This window comes from Sminthopsis crassicaudata, chromosome 3, assembly GCF_048593235.1.
Source record: "Sminthopsis crassicaudata isolate SCR6 chromosome 3, ASM4859323v1, whole genome shotgun sequence".
NCBI classification, from domain to species: Eukaryota; Metazoa; Chordata; class Mammalia; order Dasyuromorphia; family Dasyuridae; genus Sminthopsis; species Sminthopsis crassicaudata.
Window position 1 is genome coordinate 297,895,433 of NC_133619.1, and position 22,057 is coordinate 297,917,489.

Here is a 22,057-nt window from a genome sequence, read left to right on the forward strand (position 1 = left end):
ATTAGGAGTACAAAATAAATGGCTAGGCTTCGAGGAGACGCATTTCTATACCTATTAGCCATGCCCTGCAGAGTATTCCTAAAGAAATGACAAATTAATTGAAAAATGGAATTCTTCCCCCGTCCCCCTCCCCTTTCTTCCCAAATCACACAGTCTGAACCATTGGAATTACCTTTCATCCAGTCCACCACTTGACTCGGCGACCATTTGCTCACTGGTTCCATAATAAGAGCCATTGGGAATAGGATCGATTTCTTTGTCAGGCGAGGAACTCGAAAAGAAAAAGCACCTTAGGAATCTTATCTTTTCCCCTCTGGTTCCTCTTCTTCCTCAGAGAGGACAGGGCGATCTCTGGGTAGATGGATGGGTGGGAGCAGGGGAACCGAAGGAAAGGAAGCCTTGTTGTATCAGGTTTCCCGGTAGCACTCCCTGCTGCAAATTCTCAGCGAACCTAGAGCATCAGCGACAAGCAGCCCAGCCCGGGAGAGGGAGGGAGACGCAGTCAAATCCCAGCTCTCCTTCTCCTCCTCTTCCTTCTCCTCCTCCGCCTTCTGCTCAGTCCCTTCAGCTGTTTCCCCACCTCCTCCTCTCCGTCCCTCTCTGTCTGTCTCTCTCTATGTAGAGTTCCAATTCATACTGCTGTCTTCTCCCGAGAGGGAGGGAGAGGAGGGGGACGTTGAGCACGCTCAGACGTCTGCTGCCCTCACCCGATGCTGCTGCTGCTGTCCGTGACTACTGCTGCCAGCACAGTTCCTAGGTGTTCCTTCCGCAAGCAGGGCTAGGGTTAGGTTAGGACGCCTGGGCGGGAGATTGTTTGACCAAGGCTTTGAAGAAGAGCCCTCCAGTCCCCCAGCAAAGTCTTGGTGTCTCTTTCCCAAGAGGTTCAAGCCTTCCCACCAAGCCTTCCCACTCGCACCCACGACCCCACCCCCTGGCTGCTCGACTTGCCTTTTGCAAGGAGATTAAAATCCGAGGTACAGCACACAGCCCAGCGGAAATAATGAAGTGCCTCTTGCCACCAAAATATCTTATTCGAACTCCTTTAAATGAGGAGAGGGCGACAGGAGAGAAAGATCCGCCTCCAAACCTCTCACCTCCCTTCTCTAAATATTAAGGGGGCGAGGATAGAACCCTCAGTTCAACTAGTGCTGTGTGTGTGTGTGTGTGTGTGTGTGTGTGTGTGTGTGTGTGTGTGTGTGTGTGCGTGTGTGCGTGTGCGTGTGTGTGTGTCTGTGTGTGTGTGTGTGTGTGTGAGGTCCAGGACTGTGGGGGCCGGGCACACCAGAGGAACACCACCTGCATTTTCCAAATGAGCTCCCACAGCCTGGGATGCACTTCTAACTGCAGCTGTGCGAGCAGCAGCAGCAGCCTCAGTTGGAGGCCCCAGTGGGAGTAAGGGGCTTTATAGGGAAAGGGAGAGATCACGATTCCGAGAGAAACCGGTGGCAAGAGGTGCACCCGTCACCTCCCCCACCTCCGCCCCCCGCCCTCCAGCAGTTCAGCTCTAGTGGGCAAAGGTATCGAGTTACAAAAAGCCTTTATTCTGGCAGCAGAGTTGCACTCTGTCTCCGTCTGCCGGGGAAAAGGGGGTGGGGAAGCTGGAAGAGAGGGGGAACACCGCTGGGCAAGGAGATTACATCAACAACCGCTGCAGCACAGCCAAACAGCGGTGGCGGGGGTTTCCTCCTTCGCCTTTACAAAGCGGGCTACGGAGGTAATTTCTACAAGCCGTCAAGCGGCCGCAGTAGTCGCTTCTGAGCATTTAATGTAATTTACAGCAGGCAGAAACCATTATTGGTGATACACAAGCGGGTATGGGGGCAGAGAGTGGGAAGTGGGGGGACGATTTTATTTCATCCCTTTCTGAAATGGGATGAGGCTTTTTTCTTTTTCAGAAACGCTGATTGCACACGCATTCATGTATATATATATACTCATGCATACATACACACCTGTGTGTATTTACATTTATATGTATTGATCTATATTATTGATGGCTTTATGGAAGTGATTATATGTATGTGCATATATATATCCATTCACATATAGCCGTATATAGATATATACATATAATGAGCAGTTATCTTTCTCTCCTTCCCTTCCTCCTTCACTCCCTTTCTCCCTATCTCCTCCTCCTTCCTCCCTCTCTCCTATTTGGAAATTCTATTCTTTAAGCCTTCAGTGTTACAGGATTTTGCAGACAGAACTGAACGTTAAAAACAAACAATCGCCAAAAAGATAGTTCACAATTCTGGGTGTAGAAATGTATAAGAGAAAAACAATTAGCGGCTTCTGAAGTTATTATTCTTTGTGTGGGTGAAACAGCTGTTTGAGCACTGGATCCTGAGTCAGGAAAACCTAAAAGACACATAGAGATATGTGACCCTGGGCAAGTCACTTAAACATTGCTTACCTCTGTTAATTTTATCTGTAAAATGAACATGATGACAGAAGCTAGGCTCAGCTTTGTTGTGAGGATCCAGTGAGATAATTGTAAAATCCAGTGCCTGGCACATAGTAAGCTCCATAGAAATATTTTATATATGTATATGTGTACATTCATATATATGTACATAAATATACAAACATTGTAGGTTTCTAATGAGTGTTTGACTTGAATATATGTAGATATTTGGCACACATATAAGTATATGTATAGAGATATAGGTATATAGAGATATAGATTACATATTTATGTTCCCAAAGGGCAAAAATTATATTTTGGCTTTTTCTATTTTCTCATAGCTTAAGTGTCTGGCACATAGTTAGTGCTTATTAAATACTTATTGGCTATTTATATTTATGCAGCTATATATAATACATACAAAATAATAACTTTAGAAGCTGCTAATTGCTTTTAAAAATATTATATGCTTTTATATCTATTCCTTATAATTTAGCATTCACTTCTGTTTGCAAACTCCCTATACACGGGGGTTTATAGGATCTTATTCTTCAAATTTAGATTTGACTTAGATTTGATTTAATCAAAACTGAAGGTAGTATTCTACATAAGTAGGAAGTGGAGAATAGCAGTCAGAATATAAATAATAATATGATGATACTTCATTTAAATTGATTTTTAATGTTTACATTGACTACTAAAGTATAGTTTGAGTAATTTTATTTAAAAAAAAAAGAAATATATGAGGAATACAAGGACTCTGGAACCTGTCTTTCTTTAATTATAGTGCCACATAGTTTTTCCTGATCTTGAAGAATCCTACCTTCCTACTCAGATACTATATAAGTTCTTCCATTAATGAATTCCTCATTTTCTATAGTCCCTTTCCTTTAGTCTGCTATTTGGAAATCTAGAACAAGCTCCTTTAATAGACTTTTTATAATAATAACTGACATTTATACAGTGCTTTAAAGTATTTTTTATAAATCCAGATATCTTGACTTTTAAAACAGTATTTTCCTCTCTTCCAACCCCTATAACACACTTCTTTGTCCTAAATGGGTTTGTTTTCCCCTTCCACCCAGCATTCTATGGAAAACAAGGTAGGCTTGAAGGAAAATTGAGGAAGCAGGTAGATTTATTGAAGCTGCTAAATCAAACCTTAGTCACTGGGCCTAACTTATTACATTTATATCTATTTGAAGAGGAAAAATTCAAATAGGGTTTGAGTAAGACCAGTGACTTCCATTAAGTTTGGTGATCCAATTGAAAGAGGATGTTAAGTTTGTTTAAGCTGTGTTTGGGGAGAAGCAATGTTTCCTTGTCCCTCAAACACCTCTAGATAATGTAAAGTGTACTGTTTCCTAATTTTGTGAAATAACTTAGATTGAGAAGCAAGAACTAGTGTTTGGGAAAAATTTGTTTATAAGCAAATGACTTGTTGAAATACATCATAGCTCTAAGGGATATTAGGTTTAATCTGAATTCTGTTTTTTTTTTTTTGCTTCCTTTTACAGTGCATCCAAGACTACCGATATATAAATTATTCTCCTGGCACAAGCCTTAAGAACAGTATTATAGGACATTTTAAAAAGCATATTTCAGTCCAAGAATGAAACTCATTTGCAATAACAGCACATATTAAAAAAATAAACTTCTACATGATTTAAAAAATAAATCCATGTTTTCATCAGTATAGGGTGTTCCAGTTGAATGATTTTTTTGTATGAATGTTTATCTGTGCCAGCTCCATAATTTTTAATTTTAGAAAGTTATTTAGGGGTATTGAGAAGTTAAATGACTTGTCCAAAGTTGCAATAATAATTTATGATCTTGGTAAGACTTGAGGTGATTTTCCAAGGTCAAAGATCAAGTCACTATACTGTGCTACTATTCTGAAGAATGTTAAAGAGTAATGAAGGCAATTAGATCCATTAAGAGGCTCTGTAGCCATCTCAAACTCAACATGTCTAAACTGGAATTCATTATTTTCCCCATCTTGCCCTCTCCTCTTTCAAACTTATCTATTACTGATAAGGAAATCACTATGCACTCAATAAGTGAGGCCCATAGTCTCAATGGCATCCTCAATTTCAATTTTCCCTTGCCTTACCCAAAATCTTATTTCTCCCTTCACAACATCTTTCCTACATGACCCTTTTTATTCACTGTCATAACTATCATCTAACTCTTATCACCTTATGCTGGGGCTATTGCAATCCCTTTCAATTCATTTCCTTTCCTTCAAGTCTGTCCCCACTCTTCCATTCAGCTTTCTAAACTGTTCTCCCACCCATGAGTTCCAGTGATTCCCTATTATCTTCAGGATCACATATAAAATCTTTATTTAAAAATTTAAAATTCTTCATAACCTTTTTCTTCTTCATTTTTGAATCTTCTTAGACTTCCCTTCACATACTCTAAAATACAATTAGACTCCCCTGGTTACTGTTCTTCTAACCTAGTAGGGGCAGCCTGGTGCTGCAGTGGATTGAGTCAGGCATACCCAAGTACAAATCTGGCCTCAGATACTTAATTGCTGGGTGACCTGGGCAAGCCATTTAACCTTGCTTGCCTTGGTTTCCTCATTTATAACATGGCCTGGAGAAGGAAATGGCAAACCACTCTAGTATCTCTGCCAAGAAAATCTCAAATAGGGTTATAGAGAATCAGACATGACTAAACAACAAATATCAATATGGTGCTTCCCTTTTTTATGCTTCAGTTCTTGCTGTCCTCCATTTCTTGAATATTCTATCTTTTATTTCCACATCTTAGTTTCCCCGGCTTCCTCTAAGACTTAGCTTAAATCCTATCTTCCACAGGAAATCTTGCCCAGACTATCCAGCTACTATTGTCTCTTCCTCTGAAATTTTAGACATACAGACATACACAGACATACAGATTCATATACACACATACACATATATACATATATAAATGTGTATTTGTATGTATGTTTAATGTATACATGCACAGTGTACAAAATATACATGTATCTTGTATGTATGATTGTGGACAAGTTATTCAAGCTTGGTCTGCCTCAGTTTCCTCACCTGTAAATGAGGGATAATAAGAGTACCTACTACCTAGTGTTGTGTGGTTGAAATACGATTTTATTTGTAGAGCACAGCAAATTATGTGGTAAACATGGTATAAATTATGATGATAATGAATATGTACCTAGATATTCACATCTTGTCTCCCCCATTAGAAAGTGAGCATCTTGAGGGCAGAGACTGTTTTTACTTTTCTTTCTATTTCCATTGCCTAACACAGTCCCTGAACAGAGTTGTTCTTAAGAAATGTTTGTTGATGTGACTAAAAGGATCAATGATGAAAAGTGATTCCTAGTTGTGAACAAATCCAATCATTCTGGAGAGCAATTTGGAACGATGCTCGAAAAGTTATCAAACTGTGCATACCCTTTTTATCCAGTGGTGTTACTACTGGGCTTATATCCCAAAGAAATCTTAAAGAAGGGAAAGGGACCCACATGTGCAAAATTATTTGTGGCAACACTTTTTTGTAATAGCTAGAAACTGGAAATTGAATGGATGTCCATCAATTGGAGAATGGCTGAATAAATTCTGGTATATGAATGTTAATGGAATATTATGTAAGAAATGACCAGCAGGATGATTTCAGAGAGGCTTAAAGAGACTTACATGAACTGATGCTAAATGAAATGAGTAGAACCAGGAGAGCATTATACACATCAACAACAATACTATATGATGATCAGTTCTGATGGAAGTGGCTATCTTTGGCCATGAGAGGATACAAATCAGTTCCAGTTGATCAGTGATGAACAGAACCAGCTACACCCAGTGAAAGAACACTGGGAAATGAGTGTGGACCACAACATAGCATTTGTATTCTTTCTGTTGTTGTTTGCTTGCATTTTTGTTTTTCTTCCCAGGTTATTTTTACCTTCTTTCTAAATCTGATTTTTCTTGTGCAACAAGAGAACTGTATAAATATGTACACATATATTGTATTTAACATATACTTTAACATCTTTAACATATATGGGACTGCCTGCTATCTAGGGGAGGGTGGAAGGAAGGAGGGGAAAAGTTGGAACAGAAGTTTTTGCAAGGGTGAATGTTGAAAAATTACCCGTGCATATGTTTTGTCAATAAAAAGCTATAATAATAATAATTTTTAAAAGAAAGAAAGAAAAATTATTCCTATCTCCAGGCAGTTTGAGACATATATTTTTGGAAAAAGATCAATATGGGAATTATTTTTGTTCAATTCTGCATATCTATTCAAAGGGTTTTGTTTCTTTTTTTTTAGTAGTTATGGGAAATGAAGGAGAAAAATGAATTTTTATTTATTGAAAAATATTGAAAGAAAGAAAATACTAAAAATTGAATTTAAAAATAATATGTTGGTTGGACTATATCAGAACTGGTGAGGAAAACTTGGAGATTTTAAATTTGAAGTTTATGAACTTAAAAAAAATTCAATAGCTGTATTTAGTTGAAAGTAGTCCATGGCTCAAGAAAATTAAGAACCCTAATTCTGTATGAAGCCCTTATTTTTTTTTTGAAAAAGATGTCCATGAATCATTTGGAGTTTTTCAAAGCTTACAGTGAGTTAGCAATAAAGCCAAGACTCAAATATGGATACCCTGATTCCTTTTCCAGTTATTTTCTCTCTAAATCATACTGTTTCTTTTTTTTATTTATAATTTTTTTCACAGTATATATGCATGAGTAATTTTTTTATAATATTATCCCTTGTATTCATTTTTCCAAATTATCCCCCCCTCTCTCCATTCCCTCCCCCTGATGACAGGCAATCCCATACATTTTACATAAATCATATTGTTTCAAATGAGTCTATTCAGGGTTTCATGTTTGTTTTCTTATAATATATACTCTGAAAATTGGAAATGGTTTGTAGATTCTCTTTTTTTCTCCAACCTTCGTATTTATTCTATCCAATCTTTGAAAAGCTTCCCATGTCTTCTTCCATGATTTATATCTGGAATGTTTTCCTCCAGGTTAATTCAAATTTCATAAAATCACTGTTAAGCATGTATTGAGTATACTACATAAATTATAGGTTATGCAAGCCAAACATAAAAATAAAGCAATTCTGGAAGTACAGAGGAAAAAAGTATGTAACATATCCATAACAAGAATTATATAGGTAATAAGGAAATCTAGGTAAAAACCACATTAAAGAGGGGCATTTGTCAATGAAAAGGTACAGTTTGTCCATTGGGCACTACTAATGGAATATATTTCACATCAATTCCTCCTTTTCTTCCTGATGTCAAGAAGACTCACCATATGTCTTCAAAGTCAGAAACCTTATCTTCAGTATAGTGTATTACTTGCTGAGCTTGTATGTTTCGTCATACCTCCTTTTCTAGTTAGAGAGAGAGTTTAATTATTTGATTGTCACACAATTATAGGTCAATCTAATTTTCATGGACTTTGGAATCTGATAGAGGAAATTCAAGTCTGCTCTTAATAAGAATCTGTCAGCTTGATGCAACTTTCCAATACTAACACCTTTTTTATGATGTCCTTTAAGGTGATATGAGCCCATAACACAGCAAATACTGCATTTTCCCCTTTAATATATGCTTCTATTTAACATTCTCCTAAAACACAATCTATTTACATGGAAATTGGTTTGTTTTAAATAGCATGATAGTATTCACATTAAAAGAAGTATGAAAGAGAAAAAAAGAAGTATGGTGTAGAAAAAAAAGAATGTAGAACTTGAATGAGGATACCATGGCACTGATATTTAGCAGAAATCTAAACAAAGTTCCTTTACCCTTCTGAGTTTCCAATTTCTAATCTCTAAAATGGAAATGATATTTATGTAAGACTTGCAAAACATTTTATGTACAGTAACCAATTGATTAGCAAGCATTTGTTAACTGCCTCCTATGATTAGGCATATACTAAGTACTAGGAGCAGCTATTTCCAGAGGAGTAACTAAAGGTAGAAGCTCAGATGAAAGGGAAGCCTATAATTCTGTCCCTCTGAGCCAGCAGAGCTTCCCAACAGGCTGACAGAGGCGAGTTTAACAGCATTCTACTATTGCTTAGATCCAAACCCAGGTCTGAACTTGCAGAACTCATACCAAGGAGGCAGTGATCAGACTATGACTTGAATCAGACAACTTTGTGAACACTGAAATGCATGTCCCCTGCCTAAGCAGTGCCTGAGATCCTGAAATAAAGCAGCATTTAATGCTCCAAGAAAGTAGCAGCAGGAGCAGACCAGACCTTTCTTTCAGAAGTATATAAAACCCAATCCTAAAATTCAAATCTAAAGATAAGAAGCAACTGGATGGAAAAAAATCAAATAAAAACCATCTCACCCTAAAAAATATATTATGGTGACAGGAGCAATCAAGCACTCAAGCACACAAACTCAGGAGCAGAGAATTCCCTTCAAACATCTTCAAGTTCTTAAAGAAAAACACACCTTGGACATAAATTCAACAGCATTCCTGGAACAAATGAAGTAAGACTTTAAAAAGAGTTTAAAATGTCTAGAAAGTGTTTTTTTTTTTCCTAAGAGTGCTAGGGGGAAAGTATGGAAAAGAAATGAGAGCTATAGAAAAAGCAGAAAAGGAATCAACAGCTTAGCATGATGATGTAGAGGGCTGGAGCTCTAGAGAAGTATATTTGAAACAAGGATACTTACAAGGTGTTAACTCAGTAGAATTGATGAGATGATGGTTCTCTAGTTCACATATATATTTAGTACTTAATATGGTGATATAATGGTTCTCTAGTTCACACATATTCAGTATGCTGTAATGATGTAATTGTATTAAGGTATATAAGGACTAGAAATGAGACATCCATTTTTGACCATCCTCCTGGTGGCGCTTCTGCCTTCTGCACTACTCCACTAAGATCAAGGCTGGTCCCGAGATCCTCCAGAAAGCTAGCTTCAACATTACACAATAGTACAAAACAAGCAACAAATTCCCTGAAAACTAGAATAGGCTAAAGAGAAACCAATGTTTCCATAAGACAACAAGAAACATAAAAATAAATTGAAAAGAGTGAAAAAATAAAAGAAAATATAAAGTATCTCATAGCAAAAACAACTGATTTTGAAAACAACTGAAGGAAAAATATCAGAATCATTTGACTATCTTAATGGCAGTTGCAAAAAAAGATTCTAGATAGACATTTAAAAAACAATAACAGAAAACTGCCAGATCTCTTAGACCAGAGGGCAAAATACAATTTTTAAAAATCTCTTTCTGAAAGAAACCCTGAAATGAAAACCCCCAGGAACATCATGGCCAAAGGAAAAAAAATGTTTCAAGCAGTCAGAAAAAAAAGAACTGACCTAGGAGTAGCAGTCAGTATCATACACAATTTAGCAGATGCCACTCTAAGTGAGCAGAGAGCTTGAAATATGATATATATATATATATATATATATATATATATATATATATATATATATATATATATATATATATATATATATATATATATATATATATATGCTGGAACTGTCTTCCCAGAAATCAGCCAGAGTCAGGTTCACCAAACATCTTTATTCTTGATCTTTTACAGTCAGGGTCAGGGGATTAGATCTAGCAATCTCCACACACACCTTCCTCCCTCAAACTCCACAAGAGAATTCCCAATTTCCTCTTCCTCTTCCTATTGCCCCCACACATGTCACTTCCCCTTCTTTGTCCCACCAATCAAGTCAGCACAGAACAGCTGGGGAGGGTCAACCTTTAAATAAGTTAATAGAGAACCGTCCAATTGTCAATTAGTCTCACATGATCCATTATCCAAGTGCATTTGCTCAGTTCTAGCCCTTTACATCTCCCCCTGTCTTTTGTTTTAGACCACAGGTGGTCACGTCATCCCTGACTTTTCAAGGAGGTGAGAACTCCAAAAAGAAGGTGATCACGCCCCCCCCGACTTCTCAGAAGGGGAGATGAAAGCACTAAAAAGGAGATAATCACACTCTCCCCGACATCTCAGGAAGGGAGATGAAAAGCACCAAAGGGAAGTGGGGATTGCTAGCAGGTTTCTGGGTTGAAGGGCCTTATTAGAGACAAGTATGCACAAACCCATCAGCATGGGAGGTATTACACAATCACATAGCAATAATGCAGAGGCTATTAGTGATGACTCTCCCCACAGTCAGTGGAGGCTCGATGTGGTGTGACAAACATGAATTGTACATGCAAGTAGTGATATAACAAACAATATAAATCAACACGGGTTTGTAAAAGATTTCCAGAAGTCCTAGAAGGAGGGTATGAAAATATCAGTCACACATACGCCTTCTTCAGCAACCAAGAGATAGTCCAAAACCAATCTATTGTCCATTGCTTCACATGTTAGGGAATCCAATGATCCCCACAAGTTTTTGAAGTCACGCATCAGTCTTTTTATATTTTAGGGAATCCAATAATCGCTAAAGGTTTTTGAACTCCTGAAACAGTCTTTTTATATGTTAGGGGATCCAATGATCCCCACAGGTTTTGAAGTCCTGCAACAGTCTTATGATGACTCAGAGAATTCAATGATTCCTGAGGATTTTCAAGTCCAACAATTTTTGATGTCCATGACTCAAGCGCCATAACTGCCAGGTTCTTTCAGTGGTGGGCACAGTCAGCAATGGGACCACCCAATGTTTCTTGGGTCTTCTCCTTCGTTTGAAGGGTCTGCTCCATCTCTCTCTGATGGACAAGACAAATACGGCTTGTTGGCACCCATCTGATTCTTTCTCCATCTGTGGAGATACAAGCAAACCCTCTCCCCCAAGCAATTAACCTATCTGGTCCCTTTCATTCACCACTTTCTGGGTCTCTCCACATCACCTGGAAATTATTTAAAGACAGTGGAGCACTGGACACTGTCCTTCCAGTGGGTAATAAAACCTGTCTGCCGGAGCCAGTGCATCTTTGTCAAAAATCAAAAAATTAATGGTATAGAGAACTAAATTTAGAAGTTCTCTAGGGTTACCCATTGTAATGTTCTGTTGTCTCCAGAAACTGCTGATCACTCTCTGGGAGGAGATCTACTGTCTCAACTCAATCTCCCGGCCAGACTTTTCTTCCTGTAGAGAGAGAGCCGTCCCAACTCTGACCTAGAGTAGACTCCTCTTCCTCTCCAAAAGTACTGGATTGATGGACTTGCAAATCCACCAGATGTCTTCTCCTTGACCTAATCCAGAACTGACTTTCCAGACTCTAACTTCTTCTTTTATCCTCCCAGAGAATGGGCGTGGAATAACTCAGGGGCTTGTGGGAGAAATACTACAACCAATGAACTTGCTCCTCTTAATCATGTAAGTTCCTCCCCAGAAGTTCAAAGGAGTAAAACTCCCCTTAAAGGCCAGAACTAGAGAATTAAGTACTGACTTAGCACTTAGTAAGAACCCAATATCTCATTATCTCATTAGCACTTAGTAAGAACCTAACAACCCATGGCTCCCCCTTTTGTTTTTGGAGAAGAGTCTTAATATCTCTGTTTCTTCTCTCTACTATTGCCTGCCCTTGAGGATTAAGTGGTATGCCAGTGGTATGTAAAATCTTATACTGTGCACAAAAGTGTGCAAAATGTTTAGACATATATGCAGGTCGATTGTCTGTTTTTATTGCTTGTGGCACACCCATAATTGCAAATGCTTGTATAAGGAATTCAGTGACCACTCGGGCTGTCTCTTTTGCTGCTGGCATTGCAAAAGTGAATCCTAAAAAGGTGTCTACCACAATGTGGATAAAAGATAGACTACCAAAAGATTTTTAATGGGTCACATCCATTTGCCAAATTTCATTAGGTCTCAGATCACGAGGGTTCTTCCCTAGAGGGAGTGTAGGAGCATGGAAAGGAAGGCAAGCTGTACTGGCTTTTACTATGCTCTTAGCTTCTTCTCTTGTTATTCTAAATTGTAAACATAAAGCTCGGGCAGCCTGATGATATTTAGAATGAGATTCTTGTGCTTCTTGAAAAAAAGGAGTATTGGTCAACATGGTTAGAAAGCTATCTGCCTTTGAATTACCATCAAAAATAGGACCGGGAAGTCCACTATGGGAGTGGACATGCAAAATATAAATCTTACCTGGATGCTTTCTCACTCGCTCTTGAATTTCCTTAAAGAGTTGATATATATTGGAGGCTACAAATTTTATTTGGATTGTGGCAATTCTTTGTACCACACCTACTGAATAGGCCGAATCAGATATTATATTTATGTCTCCCAGATAATAAGCAAGAGCTAGAATGATTGCATACAATTCATTCTGCTGAGTGGACTGAAAAAGAGTTCTGATTACTCTCTTTATAGTTAAGTCACGATAATATACAGCGCAAATATTATGTTTGGATGCATCTGTAAAGATAGTTGGTCCTTTAAGAGGAACTTTAGAAACTTTTTTCTTCAAGAATCCATCGCCAATTATGTAATAGTCTGGTTATCTTTAATGGAGACCCATGTGTAAAATTTGGAGCTATGGCTAATAAAATTTGCCACTCTGGGATGGTTTCATAGCACACATTAACTTGTGCATTAGTATAAAAGGTGTATATCTTGTCAGGTCTTATCCCAGATAATTGTACTGCTTGCTTGATGGCCTTTAATAAAATTCTAGCCACAAGCACTGGGTAAGGAATAAGGCTTTGTTCTGGTTGTGCTGGGAGGTTCACCCACTCTATCACACTGTCTCCTTGATGAAGGACTGCTGTGGGTGCCTTTTGTATGGCAAAAACTGATATTTCCAAGGGTTTTTGAGTGACTCTTGCAACCACATTGGATAAAGTCAGTTCAACTTGTCTGAAAGCCTCTTGAGCTTCTTTTGTAAGCTGGTGTGGTGAATTTAAAGCACTGTCTCCCCTTAAAATGTCATATAATGGTTGCAATTAACAGGTAGTCAAGCCCAGCATGGGATGCATCCATTGGATATCTCCTATCAATTTCTGGAAGTCATTTAAGGTGGTTAGCTTCTCTGTTCTTAAAGAGAGTTTCTGTACTGTGAGCACCTTAGGATACACTTCATATCCTAAATATTGAAAAGGAGCATGTCTTTGAATCTTTCCTGAAGCTATGTGCAATTTATAATTCCTTAGTGTTTCTATGCTTTTTTGGTAAATATGCTTCTAACATTTGTTCCTCAGGTGCACATCCCAATATGTAAAGTGCTAGAACTGAGCAATGCACTTGGATAATGAAGCACATGAGACTAATTGCCAATTGGATGGTTCCCTATTAACTTGTTTGAAGGTTGACCCTCCCCAGCTGTTCTGTGCTGACTTGATTGGTGGGACAAAGAGGGGGAAGTGACTTGTGTGGGAGGAGTAAGAGAAACTTGGGTGGTGGAACTCACACTCCCTTGCACTCGTGACCTGGCGTTGGAGGCGACAGTAAAGATCTAGAATAAAGACATTTAGTGATCTTGACTCCTGCTGATTTCTGGGAAGACAGAGTTCCAGCACCAATATATCATCCATGTAATGTAATAACATTACTTTTGGAAATGCTTTTCTTACTGGAGTAAGAGCAGCAGCAACATACATTTCATACATAGTAGGGCTGTTTTTCATTCCTTGTGGCAAAACTGTCCATTCATATTTTTTATAAGGCTCAGCTAAATTAATGCCGGGCATTGAAAAGGCAAATCTTTTCATATCCTCCTTATCTAGAGGGATGGAATAGAAACAATCCTTAATGTTTATAACCCGCAGAGGCCATTCTCTAGGCAATTGAGTAGGAGATGGAAGTCCAGTTTGAAGAGTTCCCATAGTTTCCATCTGTTCATTTACTTAAATCAGTCAACATCCTCCATTTTCCAGATTTCTTTTTTTACAACAAATACTGGGGAATTCCAAGGACTTAGAGAAAGTTTTAAGTGTTCTTGGTCAAGTTGTTCCTGTACTATGTCTAATAAGGCCTGAATTTTATTGCTACCTAAGAGCCACTGTTCTATCCACATTGGAGTATCAGTTTTCCATTGGATAGGAACAGGTGAAAGTGGTGGCAGGCCTTCAACAGCAGCCCTGCCTAAAAAACCGAAGTACTCATTTTTAACCCTAATTGTTGTAAAATGTCTCTTCCCCACAGATTGATGGGGATTTTTTCAACTATAAAAGGAGTAAAAACTCTCATTTCACCTTTAAATATCCATCTTAAAGGGGTAGCACTAACTTCAGCTGCTATTGATCCTCCTACCCCAGACATGTAGGTGTCTGCTTTAGTCTTTGGCCAGTGGCTGGGCCAGTTGGCACCTCTAATGACTGTGTGATCTGCACTTGTGTCCACCAGTCCTTCTAATGGTATGCCATTTATATAGATGGTGAGCATAGGTCGGTCAGCTGTCACAGCTGCTGTCCAGTATATTCCTGGGTTTTGCTGTTTGGAGTCAGAACGTGGGTGACTGTTACCAGATTGTTTATTAGGGGTCTGTATCAATAAACCCGATGCTACTATTTCCCCTGGTTGATAAGTCACACATTGTCTACCTGTGTTAGTAACTGGGATATTATCTACACATTCCCCAGTTTCCCACATCAGTGTATGAGTGAACACTGTTTTGTAAGTACTCTCAGAAGATGAAATGGTCAAGCCTACTGTGCCTGGAGGCAAGGGATCCATAGGCTGGAGAGGAGCAGATTTAACCTCTCAATGAGGTAGCTCAGTTGTCCCAGCTGCATACAACTCCATCCTCCCTAATTGTAGTCCCTTTCTCCCATCATGTTGCTTCCTGGCTGACTGATTGTGTAATCCCTTTCTCCCCTCAGATGGCTTCCTGGCTGATTGGTCATGTCTGGGTATTGGACTTGTAGGCACTCTCTGGGTGTGGCATCGGCCGCCATCATGCCCTAAGTGTTTTTTGCCTTGGGCCCTGGAGCTGGGCCCCTCATCCTGTTTCTCTGAATCAGTCTACATTCTGATGTCCAATGGAGTCCTCTGTTGCATTTTGGACATGGGGTATTGGGTCTTGTTCTCCCAGCCTGTTTTCTTACTCTGTCTCTAGGCCAACATTGAGCTTTCAGATGGCCTACTTTACCACATTGAAAGCATTGACGAGTCTCTCTGGAAGTCCCTTGCCAAAAGGGACCCTGTCTTCCCATGTTGGGATCTTGGGAAGTCTGCACCGTAGCCTGGCTATAAAAGGTATTTGTGCCCACTGTGGCACAGCGTCTTATGATCTCCTCTAAAGGAGTATTTCTATGTAGTCCCAGTATAATCCTTCTACAAACCTCATTGGCATTTTCTCTAGCAAGTTGACTTACCAAAGTGTCAGCTACTATATTTTCACCATTAGTCCGTATGACAGCTGTCTGCAAACATACCACAAAATCAGCAAAGGATTCATTTGGTCCTTGTACAATTTTTGTGAAGGTCTCGCCCTTGTAGTTTTTACTGGGGAGAGAAGCCCATGCTTTGGTAACAGCAGCAGCAATTTGCTCAAATGCTGCTATGGAGTAATTAATTTGTACTGAAGCTTCTGCATAAGAACCTACACCTGTTAGTAGTCACAGGTGATTGAAGTATTAACTCCACTTTGACTATTTTGTTGGGCTTGAATCCTACAGAGCTCACTATATTCAGAAAGCCACAACAAGTTTTGTCCAGGTTCTAAGCACACCTTTGTAATGATTTTCCTGTCACTAGGAGTTAAGGCTTCATAAGCCAAATTGTGTAGTAACATCTTAACATAATCTGATGTAGCCCCAAAGAGAGTGCAAGATTTTTTCAGGTCTTTAAGGACATCCATATAAAAAGGACCATATCTTCTAGTAAACAGGGAAACAGGAGGGAAAGAGGAGATTAGGGAAGAGTGAATCAGAGGGAAGATATATTTTTTCACAACTAACTATATAGAAACAATTAGAGTACTTTTTGAGGTGGAAAAGAATTGAAATCTCAGGGTATGTCCATTAGTTGGGGAATGGTTGAACAAGCTACTATGTATAAATATAATGAAACATTATTATACTTTAAAAAAGAATAAAGGCAATGATTTCAAAAAAATCTAGGAATAATTTTACAAACTAATTTAGATTGAAGTGGGCAGAATCAAGAGATAAATTTGTACATTGACAATGATATAGTAAAAGTCAAGAACTTTGCAAGAACTGATCAGAATAATGACCAAACACAATCTAAAATGATGAAGCATGCTGCCAACTTCTTAATAAAAAACAAACAAACAACAAAAACAACAATTATTGTCCAATGAGCTACCAAGGAGTCTTCATAAAGGAACATATATTTGAATTGGATTTTAGAAGATAAGTAGGAATTCTTTAGGTAGAGGGAATGTAAAGAAAGAAAAAAAATAATGATAATAATAATAATAACTAGCATTTTATAGAGCTTTAACATGTGAAAAGTGCTTCATTATATCCTTACAACAACCCTGGGATGTAAGTGCTACTAATTTCTCCATATTATGAACCAGAAAACCGAGGCAGGTGGAGAATAAATGACTTGGCAGGGTGACATCTAAAAAGTCACCAACATTTGGTCTATTGGGTCTTTGGTTTGTTAGGTTTTCGCAGTCAGATCTTTCTGACGCTAGATGTAATATTCTAGCCATTTCGCTACATATTACAAACATAAGGAAGATGATGTGCAAGACATAGAGGGGTAAAAGTATGGAGTATGCACAAGAAGTGATCAATCCAACTTAATTACAATTTAGAACATGTGTAGTATGAGATAAGCCTGGGGAGATAGAGTGGAATTACATTGTAGAGTACCCTGAATGTACACATAAAAGTTTTACTTAGAAGGTAATAGGAAACCATGGAAATATTTTAAGCAGAGGTAAATGATACCATAATTTGAGACCATTTTCAAAAATAATGCAATCAGAATTAAGAACAAATTTAAAAGAAAAAAATTGAGTTTGCATTGAGTTTGGAATATAAGAGTGCAATGAGCAAAGAGAGAAAAAATCTAAGAACATGTTTTTGAGGAATAGCTAATTTAAAGGTTTAAAAGAAAAAAGTCAGAGAAAGAGAAAGAGGAATAATCTGAAAAACCAGAAATTAACTAGAAAAGTGTGAAGTGTCACATTTATTCTGTGGATAGGAAACAGTGATTTCATGAATTAATATTGATGTTAAAAAAGAATTTTAGGTGTAGTGGCCATAAGGCTTGATTTTTTAAAAATGTATTTTTTATTCATTTTGAATGTAAATACATAAAGGCAAAACATGTCCATGTACATAGCATAACCTGAAGAGAGGATTCATTATAAAATTATGATTTTTACATTTCTACTTCACTTCTTTTTTTTTGAAAAATTGTTTAATAAGTAGTACTTGTTTTCAAAACTCATAGGGATTAATTTTTAAGGAATACCTGCTACCTGATAGGTGAGATTAAGCAAAAGGGAAACCCACATACTACAGATCCCCAAACCCAGAAAAAAGAAACTCAGGTTACAAAATCTTAGCACTTTAGATATTGTTTAGTCCAAATCATATATCTGGATAGGATATCTTGCTAAAAAAAAATTCCCAAGAAAGTGATCACTTTTCCTCAATCCTATCACGACAGTTTTGTATGAGGATACAACATATAACATGGACACACACTACTGTACACATATATGCATATATCTGCACAAAGGATAGGATAATTTTTTTTCTCCCAACTCTGCCATCACATATTTGATAGCTATATTATTGACATCTATATTATGTCTGTCTGTCTGTCTATCTATCTATCTATCTATCTATCTATCTATCTATCTATCTATCTATCTAATAAAATGTTTCTCAGACAGGGAACAACAGGGAACAACAAATCCCTGGGACTCTCCATTACAGACCTCCCTCAAAATTGACACCGAGTCATTTGTCATCATCCTCAGAACTCGTCATTCATCCAATCCTGAACCCATCTAACTGTGCTAGACAATGTCTCTCCAACTTGTTTAAAAAGATTTAATGAATAATTGTCAAAGACTTTTCTGACGTCTAAGAAATGTCATCTACTACTATAGTGACTCTGGCAGGAGAGAAAAGATCTTTTATTGATTTCTAGGGATAACTTTCTTTTTCTGAGTGTTCACAATCCAATCCACTTTTAAAATCATCCACTTTGTACATAAACTGTGCTCCAGAATTTTGCTTAAAATATTGTTAAAGTGAACTTATCTCAAATTCAAATAAGATAATGCTCATAAAGCTCTCCTTCCCGTGAAAATCTGGGGAGTAGAAATAACCCTTTTCATCATTGGATAACTTATTAAGGTTTTCTTTATTTCAAGCTTAAATCTGCTTTTCTGCAGCTGATCCTCTCGTTCTGCTCTTTAAAGTCAATTCATCTTCCTCTTTCCACTAACACAGATACAAAGTTTATTTTTTTTCTTTGACACTGGGTAGTGATTGCACATGAAAACATCCTGTTTTATTTATTTTCCTTCTAAAGAGTAACAAAACTCTTTATGTTAAGAAAATTTTAAAAAGGACACTGACCTTGGCATAAGCTTTGTCTGCCATCTGAATACACAGGGACATAACAACTAGTCTATAACTTAGTATGTGAGTCCTCAAGAGTTGTTAGGGACCAGGGTAAAGTAAATGGCATGTGTTAGGTTACACTGTTAGTAAATGTCAGTGATAGGATTTCAATAGAAATTTCCCTGTCTCAAAGCCCAGTATTCCATACTAACTTCATATGTGTGTATGTTTAAAGAACATAGATCAAGTATTGTTGTTGTTGTTGTTGTTTTTGAGAAAAAGTACAGTTATCCAACAGAACAAGATAAATTAGAAAAATTATATAAGTAAAAGCCAGAGTTGAAGGTTTTATAAAGATAGTTTACAAATTTAGGCAGGCATATATTGCAGTCAGTTCCTTTGGGAAGGGTTATGAATTGCTTTCTAACATGCAATGTATGTCTTCTGTTACTATAGTCCTTTATTATACTATTTATTATTACAGAACCTCTTCTCTGGTCATGGAATTATAATGATTAAGAGAAAGTGGCAAGCTATTAAATCCTTTTGGAATTCCCTCAATCATCTTAATAATAAAAAATTATTGTTAACTTACACTGGGTTTGCTTTTTATTGACCTAAAGAATCCCTAGATATTTCAGAAATTCATAAAAACAGTATTTATGATTTCTTAAGAATTTTATGAAAATATTACTTTGAAAAGGCTTGTAAATTTGGGGAAATATTATTTTAATATAAGGTTTTTAGGTTATTTATAAAACTAATCTAAGAATAAACAACTTCATAGGATTTTTTATACATTTATATATAAAAACAGTTTCAATAATAATAGCTTACACTGATTTACATGGCACTGAATGGATGCAAAGTATTTTCTCTTGCATTATCTTATTTGAGCTTCACAATCACTCCATGGAAAAAATAGTATTAGTGCTATTTACTAGTCATCCCTTTGTTACTGAGGAGGAAAGTGAATCTGAGAAAATAAGTTGAAAGTCTAAGATTTTGTTACAATTTGATGATAAAACTAATTAAAACCAATTTTTCTGACACCAAATATAGTGTTGTTTAATTACACCACATTGACTGACTTTCATTAATGTAGAATTATATGACTATCATGTACTTCCTTTATATTATTTCTTTGGATATTTACAACACTCTGAGTTAAATCTGGTGTAATGAAAAAACACACATAGATGTATTTAAGACACAACAGACTAGGTCTGATCCTAGCTCATACATAACTCTATAATCATAGCCAGGTCACTTCACCAATCAAAGGCCTCAATTTATTTCATTTGTAAGGTGAAGATATTAGAATAGATAACCTCTAAGGTCTCTTTCAAATGTTTAATCTTCAATACTAGGACAGTAACTAGGCATTTTATAAATTATATTATAATCTGTATAATTATGCAAGTCTTTTATCTTCATTATGTACATCTGAAAAGTTAGCATTGAGTCAGACTAATTACCCACAGTGAGAGCCAAGTCACAAATGTGGCTCTTTTTTGACTTTGGTGTCATTTCTACTACAAACTACTATTCCCTATTACTCATACTTTATGTCTTGGCTTGTGAATGTCTTTTTGATTCTTAAAATGAGCAAAAAGTATTTTGTTAACCATATCAATATTCTAGAATAGGCCTTATTTGTTTTTAATTTTTTTTTCCTGAAAAATATTTTCATATTAATCATGTTGCAAAAGAAACAGACAAAAAAGGGGAAAAATAAAGTTTAAGAAGTACCCTTCAAGCTAATCCAATTCATATTGATCAATGATGGACAGAATCAGCTACACCCAGAAAAGGAACACTGGGAAATGAGTGTAAACTATTAGCATTTTTTGTTTTTCTCCCCAGATTATTTTTACCTTCCGAATCCAATTCATCCTTTGCAACAACAACAACAACAACAACAACAAAATTCGGTTCTGCACATATATATATATATATATATATATATATATATATATATATATATATATATATATATATATTGTACCTAGTATAAACTATAACATATTTAATATGTATGGGAATATCTGCCATCTAGGGGAAAGGGTGGAGGGAAGGAGGGGGGAAATTCAGAACAGAAGGGAGTACAAGGGATAATATTGTAAAAAATTACCTATGCATATGTACTGTCAAAAATGTTATAATTATAAAATTAATTAAAAAATAAAATTAAAAATAAAAATAAAGAAGTACGCTTCAATTTGTATTCATTAGTTCTGTTTTAGGAGGTAAATAGCATTTTTTCATCATAGATCTTTTGAAATTGCCTTGGATCACTGAATTGCTCAGAATATCTAAGTCATTCACAGTTGATTATCATTATAACATTGCTCTTACTATGTATGATGTTTTCCTGGCTCTGCTCACTTTACTTTGCATTAGTTCATATGAGTCTTCCCAGCTTTTTCTGAAATCATTTTGTTCTTTGTTTCTTATAGCACAATAGTATTCATCACAATCATATGTTGCAACTTGTTTAGCCATTTCCCAATTGATGGGCATCCCTTCCATTCCCAATTCTTTGCCACCACAAAAACATATGCTTTAAATATTTTTGCACAAATATTTTTTTTCTTTTCTTTTATCTTTTTGGCATACAGACCTAGTAGTAGTAGTATTGCTGTGTCAATGGGAATACACAATTTTATGGATCTTTAGGCATAGTTCCAAATTATTTTTCAGAATGGGTAGATCAGTTCATCATTCCTCTAACAATGCAATAATATGCAATTTTCCCACATATTTTTCAGTATTTATCTTTTAAATTTTCTGTCATTTTAGTCAATTTGATAGGTATGAAATCATACCTCAGAGCTGTTTTAATTGCATTTCTCTGGTAGTGATTTAGAGCACTTTTTCCCATAAATATTAATTACTTTGCTTTCTTCTTCTAAAAACTGTCGGATAGGCCTCATTTACCCAGCATTTCTATAATTCAAACCATGATTTACCTAGTTTTATAAATAGGCTGATGAGAGATTAGTGACCCCAAAAAGTACTAGATATAGAAACTTGATAAAGCAAAAGTACTTTATGCTCTTCTGTAAGACTAAAGACTTGTGAACTACAATTAGATAGTTATTTAAAGCAGGCATCTCAATCATTCATATCTCATGAATTGCTTTTTGGCCTCTTTTTAAAGACAAATATTTGTTCAGATGAAAAGATAAGGAAAGCAAAGGTGGAGTAT

General features: G+C 36.7%; 1 protein-coding gene across 1 annotated transcript in view; it reads right to left on the reverse strand.

Annotated features, from left to right (window-relative positions):
• CNKSR2 (connector enhancer of kinase suppressor of Ras 2) overlaps window positions 1-1,149 on the reverse strand; it is a 305,237-nt gene extending 304,088 nt beyond the window's left edge. Inside the window, 1 exon segment of the mRNA XM_074300934.1 lies at window positions 173-1,149. Coding sequence (XP_074157035.1) covers window positions 173-236 — 64 coding nt within the window. The 5' untranslated portion in view covers window positions 237-1,149.
• Window positions 1,150-22,057: the final 20,908 nt, after the last annotated feature.